General features: G+C 51.3%; 1 protein-coding gene across 7 annotated transcripts; it reads right to left on the bottom strand.

Annotated features, from left to right (window-relative positions):
• Nucleotides 1-607: 607 nt before the first annotated feature.
• On the bottom strand, nucleotides 608-18,144 carry PKIG (cAMP-dependent protein kinase inhibitor gamma). 7 transcript variants are annotated; one of them, XM_021527872.3, is made up of 4 exons: nucleotides 18,038-18,141; nucleotides 12,176-12,243; nucleotides 2,775-2,950; nucleotides 608-1,534 (listed from the first exon to the last, which is right to left on the bottom strand). In XM_021527872.3, exons 3-4 carry the CDS (start codon nucleotides 2,923-2,925, stop codon nucleotides 1,455-1,457), a joined length of 231 nt encoding a protein of 76 aa, XP_021383547.1. In that variant the 5' UTR covers nucleotides 2,926-2,950; nucleotides 12,176-12,243; nucleotides 18,038-18,141; the 3' UTR covers nucleotides 608-1,454. The 7 variants fall into 7 exon arrangements, with proteins under 7 accessions (XP_021383547.1, XP_021383546.1, XP_021383545.1 ...); XM_021527871.3 differs by lacking the exon at nucleotides 18,038-18,141 and adding an exon at nucleotides 17,756-17,950; XM_021527870.3 differs by lacking the exon at nucleotides 18,038-18,141 and adding an exon at nucleotides 17,772-17,950.
• Between the last annotated feature and the right edge of the window lie 3,433 nt (nucleotides 18,145-21,577).

The following is a 21,577-nucleotide window of genomic DNA, read 5'->3' as shown; positions in this document are numbered from 1 at the left end:
CTGGAGCCCTTTGCCAAAGCAGCAGCCACGGCCACTGCCTGGCTGCCAAATCCTCATTTCCTGTGGGGGCTGGAGCTGTGGACCCCTCTGTGCTCACCCATGGCCATCACTTCTCACAGAATTCTCCCTCTGCTGGCAGCCACTTCTCTTCTGATTTATGGCCTTGTTTTGGCTGATGAATCTCAAACTTGTAACATTCAGTTCTTCTCCAGGCTGTCAGGGAGATGATTTGTCACCAGTGGAGAGTTTCCCAGGTCAGCTCTGCCCTGTCCCTGTGCTGGTGGTCAGTCCCAGCCAGGCTGCTCCACTGGGAGCAGTGAAACACCAGCAATGTTCTGTAGTTCTGTGCTGCAGAGGGAAAGCACCTCTTCCCACTGGTACCAATCCTGCTGGCTCCTGGGCAGTAAACCTGGGAAAGTGGGGGCAGACTTTTATAATCTGTGCCCAACATCTGCCTCCATCTGTGTGCTGCAAACCCATGGTGCTTCACAGACCCAAACTCAGGGGACTCTTCTTGCACAGCTCCGTGTTTCCCTATGAAACCACCCTGCAGCTGAAGGCAGAACAAAGGAAGAAGAAACATCCAGGCAGAAAAAAACACCTTCAGTACTTGAAGGCTGTGTCATTTATTCCAACAGCTTATGTAGTTTTATCAAACCATCTTTAACACAAAAATGTCTCCTTAAAGACAGAAGGGTGTGAGATCCTACCAGAGATCATCTCAGCTAACAGCTTGCAAAGTTAAGCCTGAATGTCAACAGTCAAACCACCAAAATGTTTTCTCCTCTCCCCTTAATAACATCTTGAAGTGTTAAAACCTGAAGAAAAAGATGCCTGTGGCTGGTGCTGCTGGGTCTCCAGGTGGGGCTCCTCCCCACAGAGCTGTGCTTTGGTCCTTTTCTGATGCTAAGCAGCAGCAGCAGCACAGGTGAGTGATGCTGACATGAGGGCAGCAGGACAGGCTGGGTCCTTTCCCCACTGCCCACCCTGACGAGGGGCCATGTGGACAATCCAGAGGCCAGGTGTAAGATGCAGATGAGGGTGAGGCTTAGAAAAACCAACAACCTAAATTTCTAACCTATAGAAACAGAATAAATAATAGTCTAAATCTGCAAAGGAGGAAGGTACCTTGGACAGAAAAATCTGGTGTGTCTATTATTACTGAAACTGTTTTTCCCCTAAGAGAAAATTGCAGCTAAGGCATCTCAAGAATGGCTCATATCACTACAACCATGGCAGTGTTGCCCTAGACCATTAGGGATGGGGGCAGAAGTCTTTAGGAGGTGCAAGTCCTTGCAAGTGTCTTGTGTCTCTCTACACAAGCACGGTTCCAGCAGAGGCATGTGACAGACAACTTGCTGTTCCAGGTTGGCTTTTGTCCACAGATGCAACAAATTCTTGTTTAATGTTCTCAGCAAGGCCCTCCTCCTGCCCATCCCACACCCTTTTTGCTCTCATGGGGAGGGGCTGCTTTCTTGCCCCTTTGGTCTTGCTCCAGGGTCACTGTCAGAAGAACTGGCATCTCTTTGGCTTTCTGCAGAAGGGAGGATTGGGAAGAAAGCACAGTTACACCCCGCTGAAGATACAAGCCATCAGTGATTGCTATAGCTGATTTCATCCACAGAGAAAAAAGATTTTTGCCTGAAGATCTATCACTCCCCTCCTGTGGCCAGATACTTGGCCCCATCCATGGGAGTGCTCAAGGCCAGGCCAGGTCTAGTGGAAGGTGTCCCTGCCCATGGCAGGTGGTCTTTAAGGTCCCTTCCAAACCAAACCAAACCAAACCATTTTCTATGACTCTGTGATTAAGAGCATTGGGTTCTCCCTCCACATTACAGGAGTACAAACACCTCTCGACACAGTTGGCAATACTGAGAGGGAGCCTCAAGGTAGGGATGTGCACTCACCCAACTTTTGAGTGTTCCAGAACTGTCTTCATGACAGCCTGGCAGCTGTCTGAGCTGCTCTGGTAAAGCAGCTGCAGTTTGTGCTTACTATGGATGGGTGGATGGACACATGCTGGTATGGTTGTGCTTAAAGAAGTACAGTTGGGGTAATGAATATATTTTAAAATGTTTTTATAGTTACAGGTTGTGGGCTAGAGGATTAAGAAAGTAAGGGGGAAAACTGAGTTTCCCTTCTGCAGTGATAGTCTATGTTTTGTTGCTTATTAGTGAAATGAGAGTGGCAGCTTTGGAGAGAGGATTCAAGCTCCTCACAGCCAGCTGGCCATCACCAAGCAGGGTGATGCTGCTGCCACATTTGGGCTGAAGGGGAGGATTTAGGGATGGCTGCTGGAGTGAAAGTTATTTCTGTTGTTATTTGAAATACTGCAGAACTTAAAGGTTTATTTTTTCACAACCAACCAAAATAGAAGAAACAAATCCCAGCCTGCCCAATGCATGATTTCTATAAAGCCTAAGGTATAATTGATGTGTAATTTGCTCTGGGAAGGGTCTTGGTCAGTGCATGCCTTGTTTAAGCACCAATGAGCAAAGAGCCTGGGCTGGAGTGTGCAGTGCTCCTGTGCCAGGAACCAGGGATCCTTCTGTTCACTGCAAGCACCCCTTGACCTGGAGAGCCTCCCACCACCACACGAGCATGAAGGCACTGACTGAGCAGCGAGGAACGGAATATTCCTCCTGAGCATCAGCGCGATGCTCCTGGAGACAGCACTGCCCATTTGTGCTGCCATTTTGTGCCTGCCCTCCCCGGCTGTGCCAGGAGCTGCTGTGCCAGCTGCTGCTCACAGGAGCGTGCTTGTGGCAGCTCACCTGCTCCTTCAACAGCGAGGTCACCCATGTCCTCGGTCAGCTTGCGCATGCTGATGGTGGTTGCCTCTCGCTGGATGTCATGGACGGCGTTCCTCCGGCCAGCCCGGTCGCAGGAGATGAAGTCGGTGTAGGTGCTGGACTCTACCTCCATTGCATCTCTATTCACGTGGAAAATGCTGCGGAGAAAACACAGCTGTGAGGCCCAGGATGCTCAGCATGGCTCTCTCCAGGTTAGGTTACTCTGTGGGGTAACATGACAGCAGGAGAGAACAGCCCCTGGAACGCTGCTCCAGCTCCTCTGACAGCAGGTACTGAAATGTCAGATATCACCTCCCCCATGTGGGGCAATGTGTGGGGAAACCCACCATGCTGGGTGACCCACTGTGCAGGAAGGATCCATCCCAGATGCCTGACTTGTTCTGCCTTCCCCCTGCAAAGGCAGACATGGAGTTTGTCTCTCCACTGAGTGTCCAGCCTTCTCCACTGGGCACACAGGCTCGCTTGCAGCAGCTTTTCCCTGCAGAAAAAGCATTACAGAGAAAGCCCTGCTTCCTCCTCAAAATGCCACGGGAGCTTTTGAACACAGGCCAAATTTGGCCCACTGCCTGGGGGATGGGGTGGTGATCCAACCTGAATGTGTAATGGGAAATGCTGGATACCCACTGGAAAGCTGGGGGAGCAGGGAGTATTTTATAGGTACGGGGCTTGGAGCAGTACTGGCCTCCGCTGGCTGCTGGATGTCACTGAAGAAGCGCTGGGCTGGACTGCTGTGAGATAAACACTTTACCATGTGAAAATCAGCCCTTCTGCAAGACATTTGGATCACTTCATTCCAGACTTGTGCCAGTGCCAAGTGCACAGCACGAAGAAAGGCCTGGAGCGGCCACTTGTCACATGCAAGCTCTGCTGTGAGCCAGCTCTGAGTGCAGCTGATGAATCCTTAAGTTGCTGGGTTTTCAATTTGGCTGCTGGTTTCCCTTGCCAGTGCTTGCAGAGGACAGAGTGCAGGGACCCGGGGATGGTGGTGTGGGTATCCTGGCTCTTGGGCACAGAGCTGGCAAGCACACACTGCCCCTGCATGGGAAACCTGGAGCTCTCAGTTCCTGCCCCTGTTTGGCACTTAGCTTGTTTTACTGTGTGGAATCAAGAAATTAATTGCTGTCTTATCTGCGCCTCTGATCATGTAAAATGTGCCTCTGGGCCTGCTGATTGCTGCCAGTGCTTGGAGCAGGCCCCGATTAGAAACGCTCGTGTGCAGTGAAAACAAATTCATGCACATTTAATGCACATTCGCTCGCTTTTGTGCCTTGGAGTTAATGACCCACAGAGGAGTTTGCTCAGCTTCCTTTACAAATCCTGCTTGATATTGATTTTTCCTGGCCAGGGAAATCTGTTGGCAGATTCAGGCACCAGTCTGAATAGGGATCACACTCCTCACTTCAATCCCTGATGTAATGGCAATAGAAAGGATATGCAGGTGAATGTGCAATAATTGGGATGAGCTGAGTAGGGTGCAGTAACCAAAAACCCATGGAAACCCAGCATGTTTTGGTAGCCCCAGGGACTCCCCTCCTAGAGTGGATGCCAGCTCAGGGAGTGCTGGCCCCAGCTCACTGGTGGGATGTGGGGCTTGGCCCACCCAGATCTTGCAGGAGATCCTGTTTCCCTGAAGCTAAAAATTCTTGTGAACATCTGCCTCCTCTACAGACTTGGCATCCATCTAGCTCCTGTTAAATGAGCCTGGGAAAATCTGCATCCTTTGCCCCAGGAAGAGATGTCCCAGAGGTTTTTCTTCATCTTCCCTCCTTCCATCCTGGTGTGCCCTTCCTTGTCACAGGGACATTCTTCTTTCTTTCAGGATTTTTCATAGAGCAGCACAGAGGAAAGAAAGAGAAAACAATTTCTATTTCTGCTCCTTCTTTTTCCTCATGTGGAATGCGTCTGGAGAATTGTTCAGCTGGGTGATTTCTTGATTGGATTCTGGTGAGGATTGTTTGAGCCTGATGGCCAATCCAACCAACCTGGGTCTAGTCTCTTGCAAAGAGGATAATGAGTTGGGAGTTAGATATGGTAGTTTGAAAAAGTAGGTATGTAGTTCTAGTATGTCCCTTAAATAATATATTAATGTATTATAGTATAGTTATAATAAAGAAATCATTCAGCCTTCTGGAGTCAAACACCATCATTTCTTCCCGCTGGGTTCGCCTGCATTTACAATACTTCCTGGGATAGGGCACCTCCTCTGGCTGAAGTTCAGTGAACAAAGTGCCCTTTCCCCAGGACAGGACAAGCACCCAGCACTCCCAGACAGGTTCTCACAGACTCTGCTGACCTCCTACAGCAGCCAGAGAGAACCCACCTGGACTCGGGAGGCTTCCCTGGAGGCGAGCCAGACAAGCCCGGGTCCATCTCCAAGCAGTGAGGCCATTCCAGAGCTGATGTGCTCCAAGTCCTGCTGCCTTGTACCCGGGGCAGGACCCTCAGGTTTCCCCAAACTGCGAAGCCCCAGGGATGCAGCGTTTTCCCTTGATGTAGTGCCAGTGCTGTGCCAATAATTTTATCCCCCCACACGGGGAAAGGATGGCATCCAGACGAAAAACAGAAGGCAGCGAGTGCGCAGCTCTGTCCCGACTCGGTGGCCGGGAGATGGCGCATGGGATTTATTTATTTCCGCGGCTGGGAGGGTTCCTCCCTTCGGCTCTCCATGCAAAGAGCTGGAGACAGGCAGATTTATCAGCGAAACTTTCATATTTGGACAATTCCTCCGGGATTTTCAAGGTGGGTGGCTCTCATAACCCTTGCAGGCAGAGAAATTCCAGCCCCCGCCTCCGGGAAGTTGTTGGGCTGAGAGGGTGATGGGAGCAGTTGCCTCGATTGTGATAAGAAAACCTGATTTTTCAAGCAGCATTTCCAGACTTCCAGGCACAGAACCCACAGTTCTGTGAGTTTTCACTCAGTAACTGCTTCTAACATCTCTCAGGACCTGCAAAGGAACTACATTCCCTTTTGCCTACAAAGTTCAGTGGAACCTGAAATTGTGTCACTGTGGACTGTCACTCAGGGGTGGCAGGGGGTGCAAAAAGAGGTGCATCACCTGCTGGCTCCCCACTTTTGGTTTTTCATTCTCCCGTGGACAGGAAGAGGGGCCTGGTATTGCCAGGCACTGCAGGAATAATCCCGTGGCACACATATACAAGATGCAAAGGTTTCCAGGGCTCTTCACAGAGCTGATTCAGCTTGTCCCCAGAGGGTCCTTTCCTGCCCTCCCTTTCCTCTCTGCTGCTGGTGGTAACAGAAACAGTTCCTGTGCCCTCAGCACAGCGTGCCAGCCTGCAGGGATGGGCAGGGAAACTGGGATCTGCTGCCTGTTGCACATCCCTCAAAAGTTTGCTGCTTGGAGGGGGGCCGTGTCCCCTCTGCCATGGGGACGAGGTGGTGCCTGTCCTGGGGCAGCTGGCCACAAGTGTAGAAGCCCCTCACAAGCTGACACTGACACCAGGTATGTCCCAGAGCTGCCTCTGCTCCTGTGGCTGGATCTGCCAAGCCTGCTGCTTGGTTTGGACTTATTTTTCTGTGGTGTCTTGTGAGTACTAAAAAATATGAGCTGTAATAGTCTTGGTTTTTCTGGGGGGGACTTGGCTTCCTGAGTGGTTTTGCTGTTGGATTGCAACTGGGCTTGCTGGCATTTTCCAGGGAAATCACCCAGCAGCTGACAGAGCAGCTGGCTCAGCTGCAGCTAAACCACTCCTAGTCATTCTGGGGCTGAGTTTTGCTCATTTAGAAGGTGGGTGCTAAGAAATTAAAGGGTTAGATGTTTCTTCTGCCTTCTGGTAGAATAAACTGGGGCATTTCTTTTGGCTCAGCTCCATGTCCCATTGGGTTCCACTGACAAGCCTGAATTTAATTCCTGTGTGCCCCTTGCCTGCTTCTCAGCACGGATGCCAGGGACTGCATCAAACAAGGTCAAGGTGGCAGAGAAGTGACCTGGGCACACCTGGCAGGTCACCCTCAGCCTGGGGCTCTGCACAAGCTCTGCCATCCCAGCAGTGTCCAGGGCTGATCCCTGGGATCAGGTGAATGCTACAGTCACACCCAGCCCTGACTCCAGTTTCAAGGAAACCCTTCACATGATCCTGCATCTCTCCCTTGTCTGGGTTCAACCTCTTGTGGCTAGGAAGGGCTATTTTTGGGTGCTGGTGCTGGCTATCAGCAGGCTGGGCTGAGCTCAGCCATTTCCCCCCTGCCTGCTCTGTGCCTCCTGCTCTGCCCCTTAACCTCTCGCCCTTCTCAGCGTTCTCTCCTTGTTCTCTGCACAATCTGTGAGCCATGGGGCAGCTTAGGCCCTGCTGGGACATCCTTGTCCCTTGGGGCAGCCAACACAGCCCTGCCCTGCGTGCTGTCCCTGGGACACCTGAGGCAGGAGCCCTGTCCCTCAGCCCTCCCTGTGCCTGCTGCAGGCAGTTCCCAGCTCCAGGAACCCTGGCATAGCCCCGTTCTGAGATGCTGCAGCCCAGCTTTGGCCTCTTGCTGTCCATTGCCAGTGGCAGCTGGCAGCAAGAGCTGCAGATTTTGGTTGGAGATGGCTCCCTCATGCCACAGCCCAGCCCAGGACACACTCTCCCTCCTGCCTGGTGCATTTATCACTCTCCAGGCTTCTGGAGTTTTAAAGCTCTGAAGCTGAACAGAACCTTGCTGAGTTTCTGGGGTGAAATTCCAAAGTTCTGCTTGGGAATAGGGATCTGACCCCTTTTTCTGCTCAAGCATCACATCCCACCACCAAGGCATGAAGTGGAGCAGTCTCCTTGGAGCTCTGCACATTGTGCAGTGCCCCTTGCCCTTTCATTCCAGGGTACAGGGACTATTATTAGACCTCTCCTGCTGGGGCCGGATCCATAACAACAGCAAAACAGACTCAAGAGCCCTGCTGGGCTTCTAAAATATTTACAGTGTAGGATGGTTTACTAAGGAGGGGGGCCTGGTAGAGCACAAAGACGGAAGCACCGGGATTTCTGTGCTCCCTGTGGGTTTGCTGTGAGGTTTCCTGCTGGGAGAGTCGCATCCAGCGAGGAGAGAAAAATATCCCATAGGGCTGAAGCCAGCACTTGAGGTCAGGGGGTTTCCACCAACTGTCTGACAATATCCAGCTGGAATTTCAGCAAATTTTCCACTGGGTCTTGTCTGAGAACATGCGTGAGGGGCTGTACATCAAAGAGGAAGGGCTCTGGAATGATGTTATTGGGGTATTTTGTGACTGTGCTCTAAAGGCCTTGTTATGTCTCATGATCCCCATGCACTAGACTCAGATCCATGACCCGAAACTGAGCTGAAGATGCAGCTGAGGATGAAGATGCTCCTGTTGGGAGCCCAGTCTGGCTGCAATAAGCCGTGTAAGGCTGGTGACAGGGTCTGCACCAGACACGTCGCTCCCCTGCTTTCCCTTGGCTCTGTGTTCTCCACAGTGGGGTGGTGCTGGGTTTCACTGGTGTGCTCCAAACTGCTGAGCTCTGAGCTTCCTGGTTTGGTGAGAAAACAGGCAGGAGCAGGGCAGCAGCCTGATCTCCTACCAGGGCCCATGTGCCCATCTCCTGTGCTGAGCAGCTTCTGTCCAGGCAAGAACAGCACAGAAAACCTCAACAGACTTGAGTGATAAAGAGACATCGAGTTGGGTCCAGCACATCTGTATTTACGGAAGGTTTTTGCTGTGGGATTCCTTGTAATAACTCTGCACCCTCAGGCTCTTACACTAAATATGATTAATTCAGCCAGGACAGACATCACAGCTGCTCCAGCCACTGCAATGGTTTTGCAGGAACAGAGCTTCCAGCATTCTTTAGAACTTGCTGGAAAATTTTAATTCCTTCAGGAGGAGAGCAGATACAGCTGAGGTTCAGTGTCCACAAATAGATCCCTTTTCATTTGGCCTGGTTTTACAGTATAAAGATCATTTAATGCCTGTAGAACTGATAACCAATTGCTAAGCCCTGTGTTTAAGATTAGGCTTAGACTGACTCCTCTATGACTTCACAAACTTTGTATTTAGCTCTGCCAAGCTCCCCAGATTCCTTCCCCTCCCTCCTGGCCTTCAGCACATCCCCACACCCCCCCACTGCAGAGTCCTCACTGTCCCAAGGCACCTCCTGCTGTCCCACATCCTCACAGCTACTGCCTGACTTCCCACTGACATAAGAAATGGTCCAGCTGGAATTCAGAATCACAGCTGACCCCTGGCATGGGGCAGGGCGAGTCCTTGTGTGCTCTGCTCTGATCCCCAGGGGTGAGGGGAGCTTCAGGGATGTAGGAGGACAATGCTCAGCCCCAGTGGCCTCTTGTTAGCATTAGGATGTGTGGGTGATGGTGGGAGAGAGCTGCCTGTCCGTCCATCCATCCATCATCCATCCATCCATCCACCCACCAGGAAGGCAGCCCAGTGCCCAGCTCTGCCATGCAGTGCTGCCAGCCTGCATCCCCATGCCTGCAGCAGGTAGCATCCCTCTGTCAGTGCCCCCAAGGCACAGGGACTGAGAATCTTTCCAAAAATCTTCCACCACGGCAAGAATCACTGTTTGATGGAGCACCCCTGCTCCTTCCTCCCCTCACTACCGAGCCTTGATGCAGCTTAAGCCTCTTCTGCAGCTTCTAGCTAAGTTGATTAATGGAAATAATTGGTCTCTTTGTGCATCTGGAGACAGTTGCCGTGACAGCAGTTGTATTTTTGTTTTGTTCCCAGGTCGAGCTTGTTTTTCCCATCTCTCAGCTTCAAGGTGCTAATGAATCTGGGCACTCTGGTTTACCCCCCCCAAAAGACACGCATGCCTCTGAGGGGTGAGTGGCAGTGGGGATCAGGCATGCTGAGCCCCTGCAGGTCTTTAGGACATGCAGGCTGGCACCTTTCTCCCTGGCCACTTTCACCCCCTCAAGGCGGGCTTGTACTGGATGGACACAGCGCTGTGGCTTTGGCATGGCAGAGAGAAGAGAGACAAATCCCTCCTGCTCACCCAGAGCAGCCATGAGCACCCACAGGACCCTCTAGCCCCTGCAGGGACCCTCCCAGAGCTCTAAGGAGTCTGAGGCTTTGAGTCCCTTCTGCATTACTTCTATTTTCTCACAATTTCTTACTTATTTGCCTTTATGTGTCAACGTATTTTTACACAAACAGTTGTGTGGAAGATCTGCTCGTGCCTGAAGCTACAAAGCAAACCACAGAGCAGTGGCCCTTCAGCTGCAGAGGTGCCACAGCTGCTGTGGCAGGCAGGGCCCATGTATCCTCCCCCCTTGTGACAAGCAGCCACCCCGTCACACCCAGGCCATGGGCTGAATTCCTGTGCAATGGGGATCCCCTTCAGGCTTGGCTTCTCTGCCTTCCTCCAGACTGTTCACAAAGAAAAGTCCCAGCTGGATTCCACCTGAAAGGCTGGAGAATCCGCAGCAGTCCCACAGCTCAGAAGAGCTGATCACGCTGGGGCACCGACCTCTGAGTGAACATCACCTTCTAAAACCCCACTTGAATGCCTGGCCCAGGGATGCTCGACCACAGCACAAGCTCCCCAATACCTTGCAGGCTTCCCTGGGTAAGGAGAAGTCAAACAAATGCTGAGGAGATGCAGCTGGGGCTATTTTCTAGCACAGCTGCCCTTGTCACAAAAAGAGGAAGGCAAAGCCACAGCAGCCTTTGAGGGCATAGCTCTGTTTCTGGGTTGAAGGAGATCTCTCTACAGGACAGAACTAAGCAAAGATGAGTCCTTGTTTTCCTGCCTAAAACGAAGCATAGCCATGTAGCCCAGCTCTTCTTTGTGATCTGAGCTCTGCTGCTGAGTGAAAGCAGGGCTTGCATGACTGGGGAGGGAAGCTGAGCCTGGGAGAGGAGTTGTGAGGGCTGTAACTGGGCAGGTTTGGCTGCTGCTGCTGGGGAAGTTCTGCTCAGCACAGGGTGCCTGAAGCTGAGCCACCTGCCTTGGCTCTGCCTCAGTGAGGCTTGCACAATCCCACGGGAATTTGCATCCAGCATCCAAAGAGCCCTCCTGACTCAGAGCAGTGTAAGGGGCTGAGAGAAAGGCTGTGGAGCTTCCTGGGGTGCGAGCCCTGGCAGCTCCCAGGGGGCTAAAAATAACCAGGACACCTCTTAAGAGTGTCAGTACAGAATGAAGCTGATTAGCAAAAGCAGGCTTAGCTCTGCTCCCTGGAGTTGGCTGCCCTGTGTGTCTGCTCCACTGCAAAGGAAGCCACTGCTGGGGCCTGGGTCAGGGCAGTGCTGGCTGCCAAAGGGGGATGGGGGAGATCTGTCTTTGGTGGCTGGGATGGTGCTATTGGTGTCTGATACGACAAAAATGTGTTAGGGTTCAGAACAGGCCGGCAGAGAGGCTCCAGGTGGCTCCATGGCTTCTGCTGCCCAATGGAATCAGGAGCCCCTCTGGCTGTGCTGCCCTGCTGGGACCCTGTGTGGGCAGGGGCAGCTCTGCAGGCCTGCACACCTCCTTTGCTGAAGATTCCTGTGACAAATGCAATGTTTCCTTATAGCTGTGCTGGGTGACAGCAGCTCCCAATCCTTCCTGCACAGGGTAAATCTTTCTGTCTGAGTCCTCAGGGATGTGGCATCCAAACCTGAGCTCAAGTCTCAGGAAAGGGAAAGCTCCCAATAAAATAAATTGCTAAATATTTCATGGGCTGTTGAAGTGCAGCACAGGAGGACACACCTGTGTCCTTCCCTAGCACACGTAGGGAAAGTGCTGGGTGCAAGAGATGAACTCTCTGAGACACCTGCAGGAGGAGGGATGTCTGTGGCACCCCAGAGTCCTGAGATCCTGCACTGCACAGCTCACCCAAAACAGCCCTGGGAGCTCTGTGCAAGGGCCAGCACAGCACAGGACAAGGGAAAGCAGTGATCTGGGGACACAGGGGATGCTCTGAGTGCAGGAGCCACAGGTGAAACCACAGAGAGGACTTGCCATCTACGCAGGAGCTGCGAAAGGTTAAACTTTGGGGGTTCCCTGGATCTTTCTGGGCTGACTCCACACGCAGAACAGAACTCATTTACATCCTTATGGACAGGCAAAGAACATTGCCCTGCAAAGCGTGTGGGCAGCCTTTAGCAGGATTAGCACAGCACATCCCCATCGCTGGCAGGGAGAGGCCGTGGAGCGCAACTGGCACTGGGGCTGCCTGGGGTCAGAGCTGCCATGTGGCTTGGTACAAGGACATGGCTCTGAGGTGTGGATAATACAGCAGGAAAGTCATTATGGCAGAATTGTTGTATTTTTTTCCTCTTAGCAGCTTTCCAACATATAATAATTCAGAATAAAGAGGGAGGTCAAGTAACTCAGTGCTACAGGAAGGAAAAACACCATTTCTGTTTGCAAGATTTCCCTGTGGATAAAAGCTTTATGAGCCATAGTGTGAGTCCCTACCTGATCTAGAGGACTTTCCTTCTGGACATGACTTCAAACACGCTTCATGCACAGCAGGACAACAGCTTCTGGGAAAGAAGAAGAAAAAAAAAGTAAAAAAACATTATCTGTGCTTGTTTTGGGAAGCATAAAGCTCAGCTGCTCTTCCCACTCTCTGTGACCAGGACAGCAGAGGGGTGGCAGGGCTCTGTCCAGCAGACTCAGATGGAGCCTGGCTCGGTGGACACACCAGCCCAGGGGCTGTGGGATGTTTGTGTCCATATGGCATCTCCTCAGGAGGGTTTGTGCTAATAGACTCGGACTGTTGTGTTAAAGCACATGGATAGTCCAGCACAGAAAATTCCTCTTTGGTTTTGCTTCTTTCTTTGCCCTCCCACAGGTGCTGGGAGCACTGAGACAGCTCATGTCCTGACCTGCACTGCAGGGACCAGCAGCTGCCTCCAGACTATAAATGAATATTGGTTTGCAGCTCTGCTGCCCTTTAAAGAAGGGAAACTCCCATATCAGCTTCTCTGGGGTGAAAGGGGAAGTTTAATCTGGTTCTGGTCGCTTTGCTGGGTCTGTGTCCAGCTCTTTGGGTCTCTGCTGCTTGTGCACAGCTGAGCCTCCTCCTGCTGTCCCTAGGCCCTGCTCAAAGACATTTCCTCTGTGGCCTCAACATCTGTGGGTGCTTTGCAATCCCCTGACCTGCAGAGCCCAGCCAACAGGACACTTGCTTATTTTAGCAGCTGTTTCAGCTTTCCAGCTATTTTGGAACATCATGGACTGTGTTTTTCTCTTTGTCCCAGGGACAAATGTTAGCAGAACAGAAATCAAGAGATGAGCCACTTAACCATATAAGCAGTAGCTCATGCAGCAATTCATCTGTCTGGTCCATCTGGGCTGAGTACCACTCTAACTGGAACTATTTCCCATCATTTTCCAAACTGGGACAGATCTACAGCCTTTCTCTTTATTTTTTTGACCCACTTTCAAAACTTTGTAGTTGGAGCTGACTACTTGCTGGCTCTGGCCCTGCTTCAAGGACAGGGCACTTGCTGCTTTTATGTGTCAGTTTGCCCATCTGTTAAATTGAGCTATTAATACTCCCTCCCCCTGTTAGATGCTTCAAATATTTTAAAGCGCTTTCAGCTCTGCAGATGACAGGCTTGCAGAAGTGGAAAATGCTAATTATGATCATGACAGGAGCTAAACAAAGACACGGGGATTTAACAATAAACTTTTGTTAGTCTTAACCCCATTTATAGCAAAATGCTTACTGGAAACACTACACCGGAAAAGAAACAGTATTCCCACAACTCTGGGAATATGCATTGCCCTTTTCGGGCACCAAACAAGCAAACAAAAGCAGGAAGGAAGAAACATAGCTTTGGAAATCCACAAGTCTTTATTTTCCTCCTTTGCCTTCCTGCCCTGGCTTGTGTGTTACACTGCCCAAACAGTTAAGCCTCCAGCACTTCAGCAGTGTTGCAAAATATCCCAAAACACATGAACCTCTGCCAAGAGAGGCTTAAAGTAAACTGGAGCAGTGATGCTCTGAAGTAGAAGTTATCACTGAGAGCGCTGTTTGTGATGGGACATGATGGGAAACCCCCATTTTCTCTCTTAAAAACCAGCTGATTTTGGAGACAAAATAAAAAAAAAAAAAAAAAAAAAAAAATAAAAAAAAAAAAAAAGCAGCTGGTATTGGCTTTCTAACCCTGTAGGCCTGGCTCTACCTAGATGTTCCTCCCCACAGCCCTTGCTTGGGCAGCTGGAGTCTGCAGATTTGAAGCTGAGCCTCTTGCTCCTGCCCCAAAGGCTCGTCCTCTTCTGGCTCACCTGGTCCTGCTGCTCCCAGGGTGATGGGCAGAGCTCCAGAGGCCCCTCAGCACAAAGGCCAGGCTGTTTGCAGCTTTAATGGTGGCACATGGATTGGCTACAGGGAATTGTAAAAGAACACTTTGTTTTGTAGTTTAGTTCTAGAACACATCAAGGTACCATGGATTATTTTGAGACCCTAATGGAAATGTTCACTGGCTAGATAGCATCCATACCCCATCAGAAATTAATTACAAGGGCATCAGCACAGAATTATAGAATAATTCAGATTTGAAAAGATTTTAAAGTCATCAAGTCCACCATTAAGGCATGTCCCTAAGTGCCACTTTCACACATCTTTTTAATATCTCCCGGGATAGTGACTCCATTGCTTCCCTGGGCAGCCTGTTTCAGTGTTTGACAACCCTTATGGTGAAGAAATTTTTCCTGATATTCAACCTAAACCATCCCTGGTGCAACTTAAGACTGTTTTCTCCTGTCCTATTCAATGTGCAAGACTGCACATGTTTGAGGTTCAGATTCCCTCCGTGGTCATCAGCTGTTACCCAAACCAAGCAAACATATGAAACAACCTTCGTTCTCTCAGCATTGCTACAAAATGAATGCATGTTCCAAAAAAAAAAAAAAAAAAAACCCACACCCCAGAATGTTTTTTTGGCAGAATTCAAGACTATTCTACACAACAGCTGCTGTGGTGCTGCTTTGATCCAGAGAGGAAATCCTTCCTGGTTTCAAGCAAGGTGACAGCAGCAGAGGGAAGGTTGTTCTTGTGTCTCCTGGCTGCTGGGCAAACAGCAGGGCAGCAGCCTGGTCCTCCCAGAGCAGCCTGGTTGCCTCGGTTAGTAGTGCCCCGTCTCCAGCAGCAGCTGGCATCCTCGCCTTCGGAGTACAAGAAAACCTCTAATTGTAATGGAATGCCTTTCATAAGTCACTAATGACTCTGAACCAGGAGGTGTTACAATCCTTACAAGGCAATATCCTCTTAATCATACCCAGGATTGTTTTGTTACCGAGATAACTACCTGATATCCATTAAAATGCTTTCCTGAGCGCTTTGCTCCACCGGTATCTCATGGCAATGAGCACCACAGCTTAATTACACTTTGTGGGAACAGTAACTCCAGTAAAGTTGGTGACGCTCTGGTGGGGATATGTTTGGTTTATTACATCACTGCAAATATCAACAGAAATGGCATTTCGGTGCCGCCGGGAGTTCCCCAGGCAGGGTTTGTTACCGGCAAAGTGCCTGCATGGAGGAGCTGTGCAAAGAGCACCCGGCCTCTCCGGGCTCCCCTGGGAGAGGAAGTGCTGGGGAACTCGCTGTGGACACCAGAAATGAGTGGTGTAAAGTACATATTCCCTTTAGGCTCGAAGAGAGTGAGAGTTTTGAAGTGGGGCCCAGGGCAGTTCATAGTCCAAGTGCTGCTCTTCCTGCTTGTGCTGCAGGTGCCAGGCAAGGTCTGGAGTCAACTCAACCTCTCTCGTTGCCACCATGAGGAACTTGGGACAAGGCCCATGAACACATGAACCTTCCCTTCTCCCTGGCTGGTGCTGGCTGCTGGCAAGCCAGGGGAGCAGTTTCCCTTATGACTTCTCTTTTTCTAGTCATGATCAGAATACAACTAGAAGCAGTGGGCTTTTCCCCCTCTCATCCTCTCTGAAATGGGTATTGTGATGGAAAACTTATTTCCCAGTCAGTCCATATAAGCAGCTTTGGTGACATTAAAGATGTCACATTCCCTAAGGATGTGGAGAAACAATTGGAATGTGAAAATGGGAGCGATCAGAACAGGAGTGACACAGGCAAACAAAAAGCCAGGTTGAAGCTTCTGCTGCTCCTTATGGCTTTGTAGCTTCGCCCCCTGTTCTGCCACAAACCTGTGTGAGCCCAGGGAAATTATCTGCTTTGTATGAGGCCTATGTAAAACAGGAATGATGCTGGTGCTTGGGTGCCCAGACAGACTGGAGGCATTAATGCACAGTAGTACAGGAACTGGATCTGAAATGTGGGAGATCAGGAAATGTTAGCAGCTTGGAAAACGTCTTCCATAGTTATTTTGGGTGGCAAGGTTGTGTGCCTCTGGGTATTCCTCCGAGTGGGATAAAGAGTACATTGATTTTTCTTTGGAATGAGAGGAAGAAGCAAGACTCCCCATCCTAGCTCATCATGAGCCTGTACAGCCCTCAGAATCAGCCTTGGTGCAAAGTACCAGGTGGTTGGAAGATGCACAGCTGTGAACATTCCTGGGTTTCATCTCTTTGTGACCAAGCTGCCTATGTACTGTAGCTAATGGTCTCCAGTTCTCCGAGGCATCTGAGTCTACATTCTGTGGAAAGTGTTCCCCAGAACGAGGGTATGGGGTGCTCACATCCCCATGGAACTCTGTCTGAAGGACTCAGGGCTTTTTGTTCTGTGCCCAAGGTACATTAAGCTCTATTGGTATATCCATGTTTATAAATGGCCATTTAATAACCTACATCTGCATTATAAACAAATAAAGCCATTGAGGATCTCTTCACGGATCCTTCTTTCTTAAACACCATCACTCACAAGAGCAGAAAGGTGGCAATTTCTTAGCTGGGTGGCCACACATTAGCAGGGTGGCTCTTTCCAGCCAAGAATCTCTGAAGCCAAGCACTGCCCCACACCAACCAAGCCAGGCACGCCGAGCAAACAGCCCAGAGCTCGAGGGGCTGTCACCATCGGAGAGCCTCAGCCACCCAATCAAGCCATGCCCACCCCAGAAATGTCCCTTCACCCTCGCACTGCAGCAGCATCCCCGCTGTGGCTGCCTCGTGCTCACTGACCCGGCTTGTTCTCCTCCCGGCTTGAGTCACAGCACAGCCACCCAGGGCACTGCCTCTGGGTTCCCTCTATGCTTGGCTCTTGATCTGCAGAACCATTGACCCCTTCCAAGCAAAGGGAAATTTCCCCAACACGCCTTTGGGGCCAAGGCATTACATGCATGTTAAAGCTCCCCAACACGGCTCGCTACCAGCTGTTTAGGGGAATCCAGAGAGAGGAAAGCCACACAGCTTCGAGGTGGAGGAATTTGCAAAGCCTCCTGAGAATACCACCACACAGCAGTTCTTTTTTTATCCCAAGTCTTTGCCTTTTCAAACACTTGCTTGGGAAGCCGGATGCCAGCAAGCCTCTGAGCCTGCTCCTGCTGCCACGCTCCGAAAGCTCTGCCCGTGCCCGCAGTTGCGAGGGGAGTCCCGGGCAGCCCCACGGCTCCTGACATCCCGAGGGATGGATTCCCAGCACGGCCGGACCGCCGCGAGCCTGTCCCATTGCCGTGCGAGCACAGAGCAGCCCCCGTGCTGGAAGGGATTCCCTCCGGCAAAGCGCTCAGAATAAACGGACACATGCTGGAAATGAGGCCAGAAATCCCCACGGGGGCCACAGATCCACGGAGCTCTGTGATTTCTATCCTCTGAGTCTGTTCTCCCTGCTAGCCCTCCGCGGCGAGCGCTGGACCGCGTTACTTCCCGAGCGAAGCAGCAGCCGCCTCCCTGCCACCAGCCTGCGAGCGGCTTCTCCCTCCCAGCAGCGGAAAAGCCGGGATGCAGCTCTGCCTTCTGAGCCCGCGGTCTGCCGGCAGCAAACCCCTCGCTGTCGGCATCGGGTGGGTAAAAGTCCAGCGTACCTCCGAACAAACCCCGCAGGAGGAGAGCTGCTGGCTGCACTCCGGGCAGTGTCCTTGTCACCCACCGCCCGAGCCCCGAGCCCACCATAGCGAGCGCAGCCCTACTTACAGCCCCGGCTCCCTACCCGCGGTGCCGGCGCCGAGGCAGGGATCCCGGGATCGCGGCTGGATCACTCCCTCCTGCCGTCTCTGCCCGCTGTGGCGAGCAGCCAAGCCGGCCAGGAGCCCCGCAGCCACTTCCAGACTCGCAGTTTCCTTCTACCGGGAGCTGCTAAATGAAGTTGCACTTGTGGGGCCAAGGGGCGTGTTCTCCTCCCCTCGAGTCAGTCCCTGCCTGCTGTAATCCAATGCTCTGCCCGATGATGTCAAGCAGCTCCCGCTCGGCTCCTACCTTACAGTCGGCAGGAGGGATCCGTTTCCTTTTCACAGCGATCTTTGTTTAGCTTCGGCTTGTAACCCCATCCCCCGGCAGCTGCGTGTGCCCGAGCATCCTCCCTTCGATGGTCAGCGCTGGGGTTTCTGCTGCCGGGCGCTCCCTCCTGCCTGCTGCTCCCCCAGGTTTCCCACCTGCATCCCACACTTTATCCTCTCCACCAGGGCCTGGCCAGAGACACCATCACACCCGTGCAGCCTGAGCTGTGAAAGTGCCTCCCAAGAAAAAACCCGGCTTTGTGTTCTTTTGGAGTGCTCCTTGCTCCACTGCCTCCCATGGAGTAAAACTTAGGAGTACTTCAGCTCTGCATGCCAGCTGTATTCGGGGTGAAGTGCAGAGGTAGCTGGTGACAGCACCTGGATTTAAGGGGGAAGATGAAAAGGCAGTACCCATTTAAAACACACGCCTCTGTAGCCGCCCTGCTGTGTGAAGCATACCCTGGGAGCTCTCAGGGAGCTCGAGGTCACTACTTAAGAGGAGGAAATTTTGAATGTCCCTCTAGCTGGCATCACCTCCTGGTGTCCCACCAGCCTTGCAGACCCCACCAGGTGGCTGAAACCAAACAATCAAGGTGGTTGCAGTCATTCCCTGGGCCTGAGCTCCTGCCTGGCCCCAGCAGTGGGGAGGGAAGGTGTGTGAGCACACAGGAGTGTGCACGGTGCTGCCTGTGGTGCCTGAACGCTGGCTGGAACAGGGCTCGTGAGTGCTCATAGCTTTGCTGAGAGAGTGAAAGATTTGCTCCATCCCTGCTGTAAGAACACTCAGGTCCTTGCAACTCAACTGGGGAGCACAAAGGGTGTTTGCCAAGGAATGGATCCAGTCCCCACTCGAGCTAGGCGAGTTTTTGTTTCATGTTGCATGAAAAATGAGCGGAGTGAGCCAGGAGCACTTTCCCAATTCACTGTCTTGCTGAACACCAGACAGGCTCAGAAGCTGCATCTCTGCATTCCTGCAGCTCTCCCATGACAGATGGAACCCAGAGCCACTCAGGGCCAGGTGAAAAGCATCAGCCTGTCCTCCCACCCTGGCACCACCCTGCACACTTGGACCTTTTCCACCTCTGCTGCCATCACCACATCCAGCCAGAATCTGTGTGTGGTCAAAAACGTGGTAGTTGCTGTGAAAGATACCCGATACCCACAGGATCAGAGGAAGAGATAAAAACACCAACAACAGCAGCAAGCAGCACAGGAAACACCCTGATGGCAGTACTGCAGCACAGATGAAGGGGAGTGGACCTCAACAGAGCAAAACACACCCATGCTCTGTGCATCCCTACACCAACCTTGTGCAGCCTCCTGACTCAACTCAGTTTTAGGTCAAAAGCATCTCCAGGAAGCCTACTTGATTTCCTGAGGTGCGTTGCTTGGCAGAACTCATCTCTCTCCAGCCGTTTTGAGTCACACATGGCTGCTGCTCACCCAAAAGTAGCAGTAAGGGATTCACCACAATGCCCTGCCTGTCTTCATGAGATGCCAGGGAGGGAGGAGGGCCAGCACAGCCTCAGGAGACTGCTGTGCTGGTCTGGCCAAGCCTGCAGTTTTCCCTTTACTCCAGCTTACATTTGAAAAGGATCCAGAAGATTAGAGCTTCACACTAACACTTGGACCACAGGGTTTGGAGGCCAAGTCTGGTAAGAATGCAAGTGTTACACCAGTTACCCAGGCATTTCCTTGGCAGAATGTGGCCAGTACCATTACAGAGCAGACAACAAAGAACAATGGCAACAGCCAAGCCCTTTGGAAAGCCAGGAACTCAGTGTATGTACTTCTAAATTAAGACAAGTCTTGTCTTGCTCAAAGCTCCCAATCCTGTGTGTGGTCCTGGAAATAAGCTCCCCAAAGCATCTACCACAACGTCCATCCTTTTCTGCACACGCTTGTGTGTCCTTACAGGGACTTTCTCATCAAACACCATCTCCTGCAGGGATTAGTCAAACATTTTCCATCAAAACCCTTTTTTAAGTAAAAAAAATGCAGTTTTAGTTTTTCTACAGATTTTTTTTTTTATACAAGTGGGGGAAGGGGTGGCAGTCCCATGATGCCAAAAAGTTTGCCTGAAATCTTAACCTCTTAGGATAAAAATGCATGGCTTTCAGTGCATTCAGTCTTCCTGTTCTTAAGCAAAAGCTGACATTTTACAATAATGCTCTCTAACTTCTAGCTGATGCTCGTGCTCACCATCTCTTGTCCTGTTGTTTTGTCCAGCACAAGACATTCATCCTGAGATGATAGGCAGATGTTAGAGCTTCCTGGCATGGCTCACCCTGTGTGATGGGTGGTGTCACAGCCTTGAGCTGACTGACTCAGCTGCAGCCACAATTCAGTGGCCCCTGCTTTACTCACACGTTTGTTTTGGTGAGGTTGTTGTATCCATCTGCCTCATCCTGTGCTGTCCTGCGTAGCTCAGGATCGATGGCGATGCCATTACCACTCTGGACAACTGGAGGTTTGGTTCTGCTGCTTTTGACCTTGCAATTGGTCTGCAGTCAACTGTGAATTTTTTAGTTCTGTGCCACAGAGTGGGATGTAGACCAGGGGAAAGATAGTCTTCTGCTGGCTGGCAGCCCACGCTGTGGGTGCCACCTTTGCTACTCTGGCACCACATGGGGTGGGAGAGCATGGCTCAGGAAGAGCAAGAAGCTGCCCTGCAGGTTAACTGTCAACCTTTAGGTGGAAGAGGGACAAAACCGAAGCAATCTGAGAGGGCAAATGTCAAAATGAGGTGAGAGTATCCCCAAGGGTGCAATGTAAAGAAGCCCAGCCCGAAGCAGCGCTGCTGTGCTGGACTGCACGCTGCCTGCAAGGAAAACCACCAGCACAAAGGACACTCCGGGAAGCTCTGGAGCCTGAGGAGACAGGCTGTCACTTCAGAAGGATCTGACCTGCCTCTGACCCAAATGTTTTTGCAGCCTAAGCCTGGCTTCCCCGAGAAGCCCGTGCTGCCAGGGCCGGAGCAGCGCTGCTGCAGCACGCAGCCTCCTCACATAAGAGCAGCTTCCCGCTGCATTTCCCAGGCACTGAGGTCTCCGTGTCACTTGATGTCATCCAGATTGCAAGGAAATGTGGAATGGCACAAGATACGCATGGAAAAAGTTGGACAACCTGTTTTTTTTCCAGACTTCCTCCCATAAAAGAAATACTCTAAATAAACTATTTTTGATCCAAAAAACCCCCACAGAACATATTTCACGGATGTGCTGGGCTCCCCGAGGCAAGAGTGGATATCCTAAGCCATCAAATAACAGCTTCACTTGGAGATTCATGAGAAGAGAAAACAACAAGTAAAAGCAGCTTTAGTGACAAGCCACTCTTTTTGCTGTTGATTAGGGAAGAGAGGGTGGATGTTGGGATGTCTGAATGAATTACCCGGTGTTCTGACCCATTTTGTTTTTATAGAAGTTGCCCATGCAGAAAGGTTCAACAAGTGAAACACAGAAAAGCTTGTAATGAGGCTAAACTCATTAGTGACCCCCCCTCCAGGGTCACCCCTATGAGC

Source organism: Lonchura striata, chromosome 17 (assembly GCF_046129695.1).
Source record: "Lonchura striata isolate bLonStr1 chromosome 17, bLonStr1.mat, whole genome shotgun sequence".
Lineage (NCBI taxonomy): Eukaryota > Metazoa > Chordata > Aves > Passeriformes > Estrildidae > Lonchura > Lonchura striata.
The sequence above is the reverse complement of the archived record's forward strand: the minus strand, read 5'-3'. Positions and strand labels throughout refer to the sequence as shown.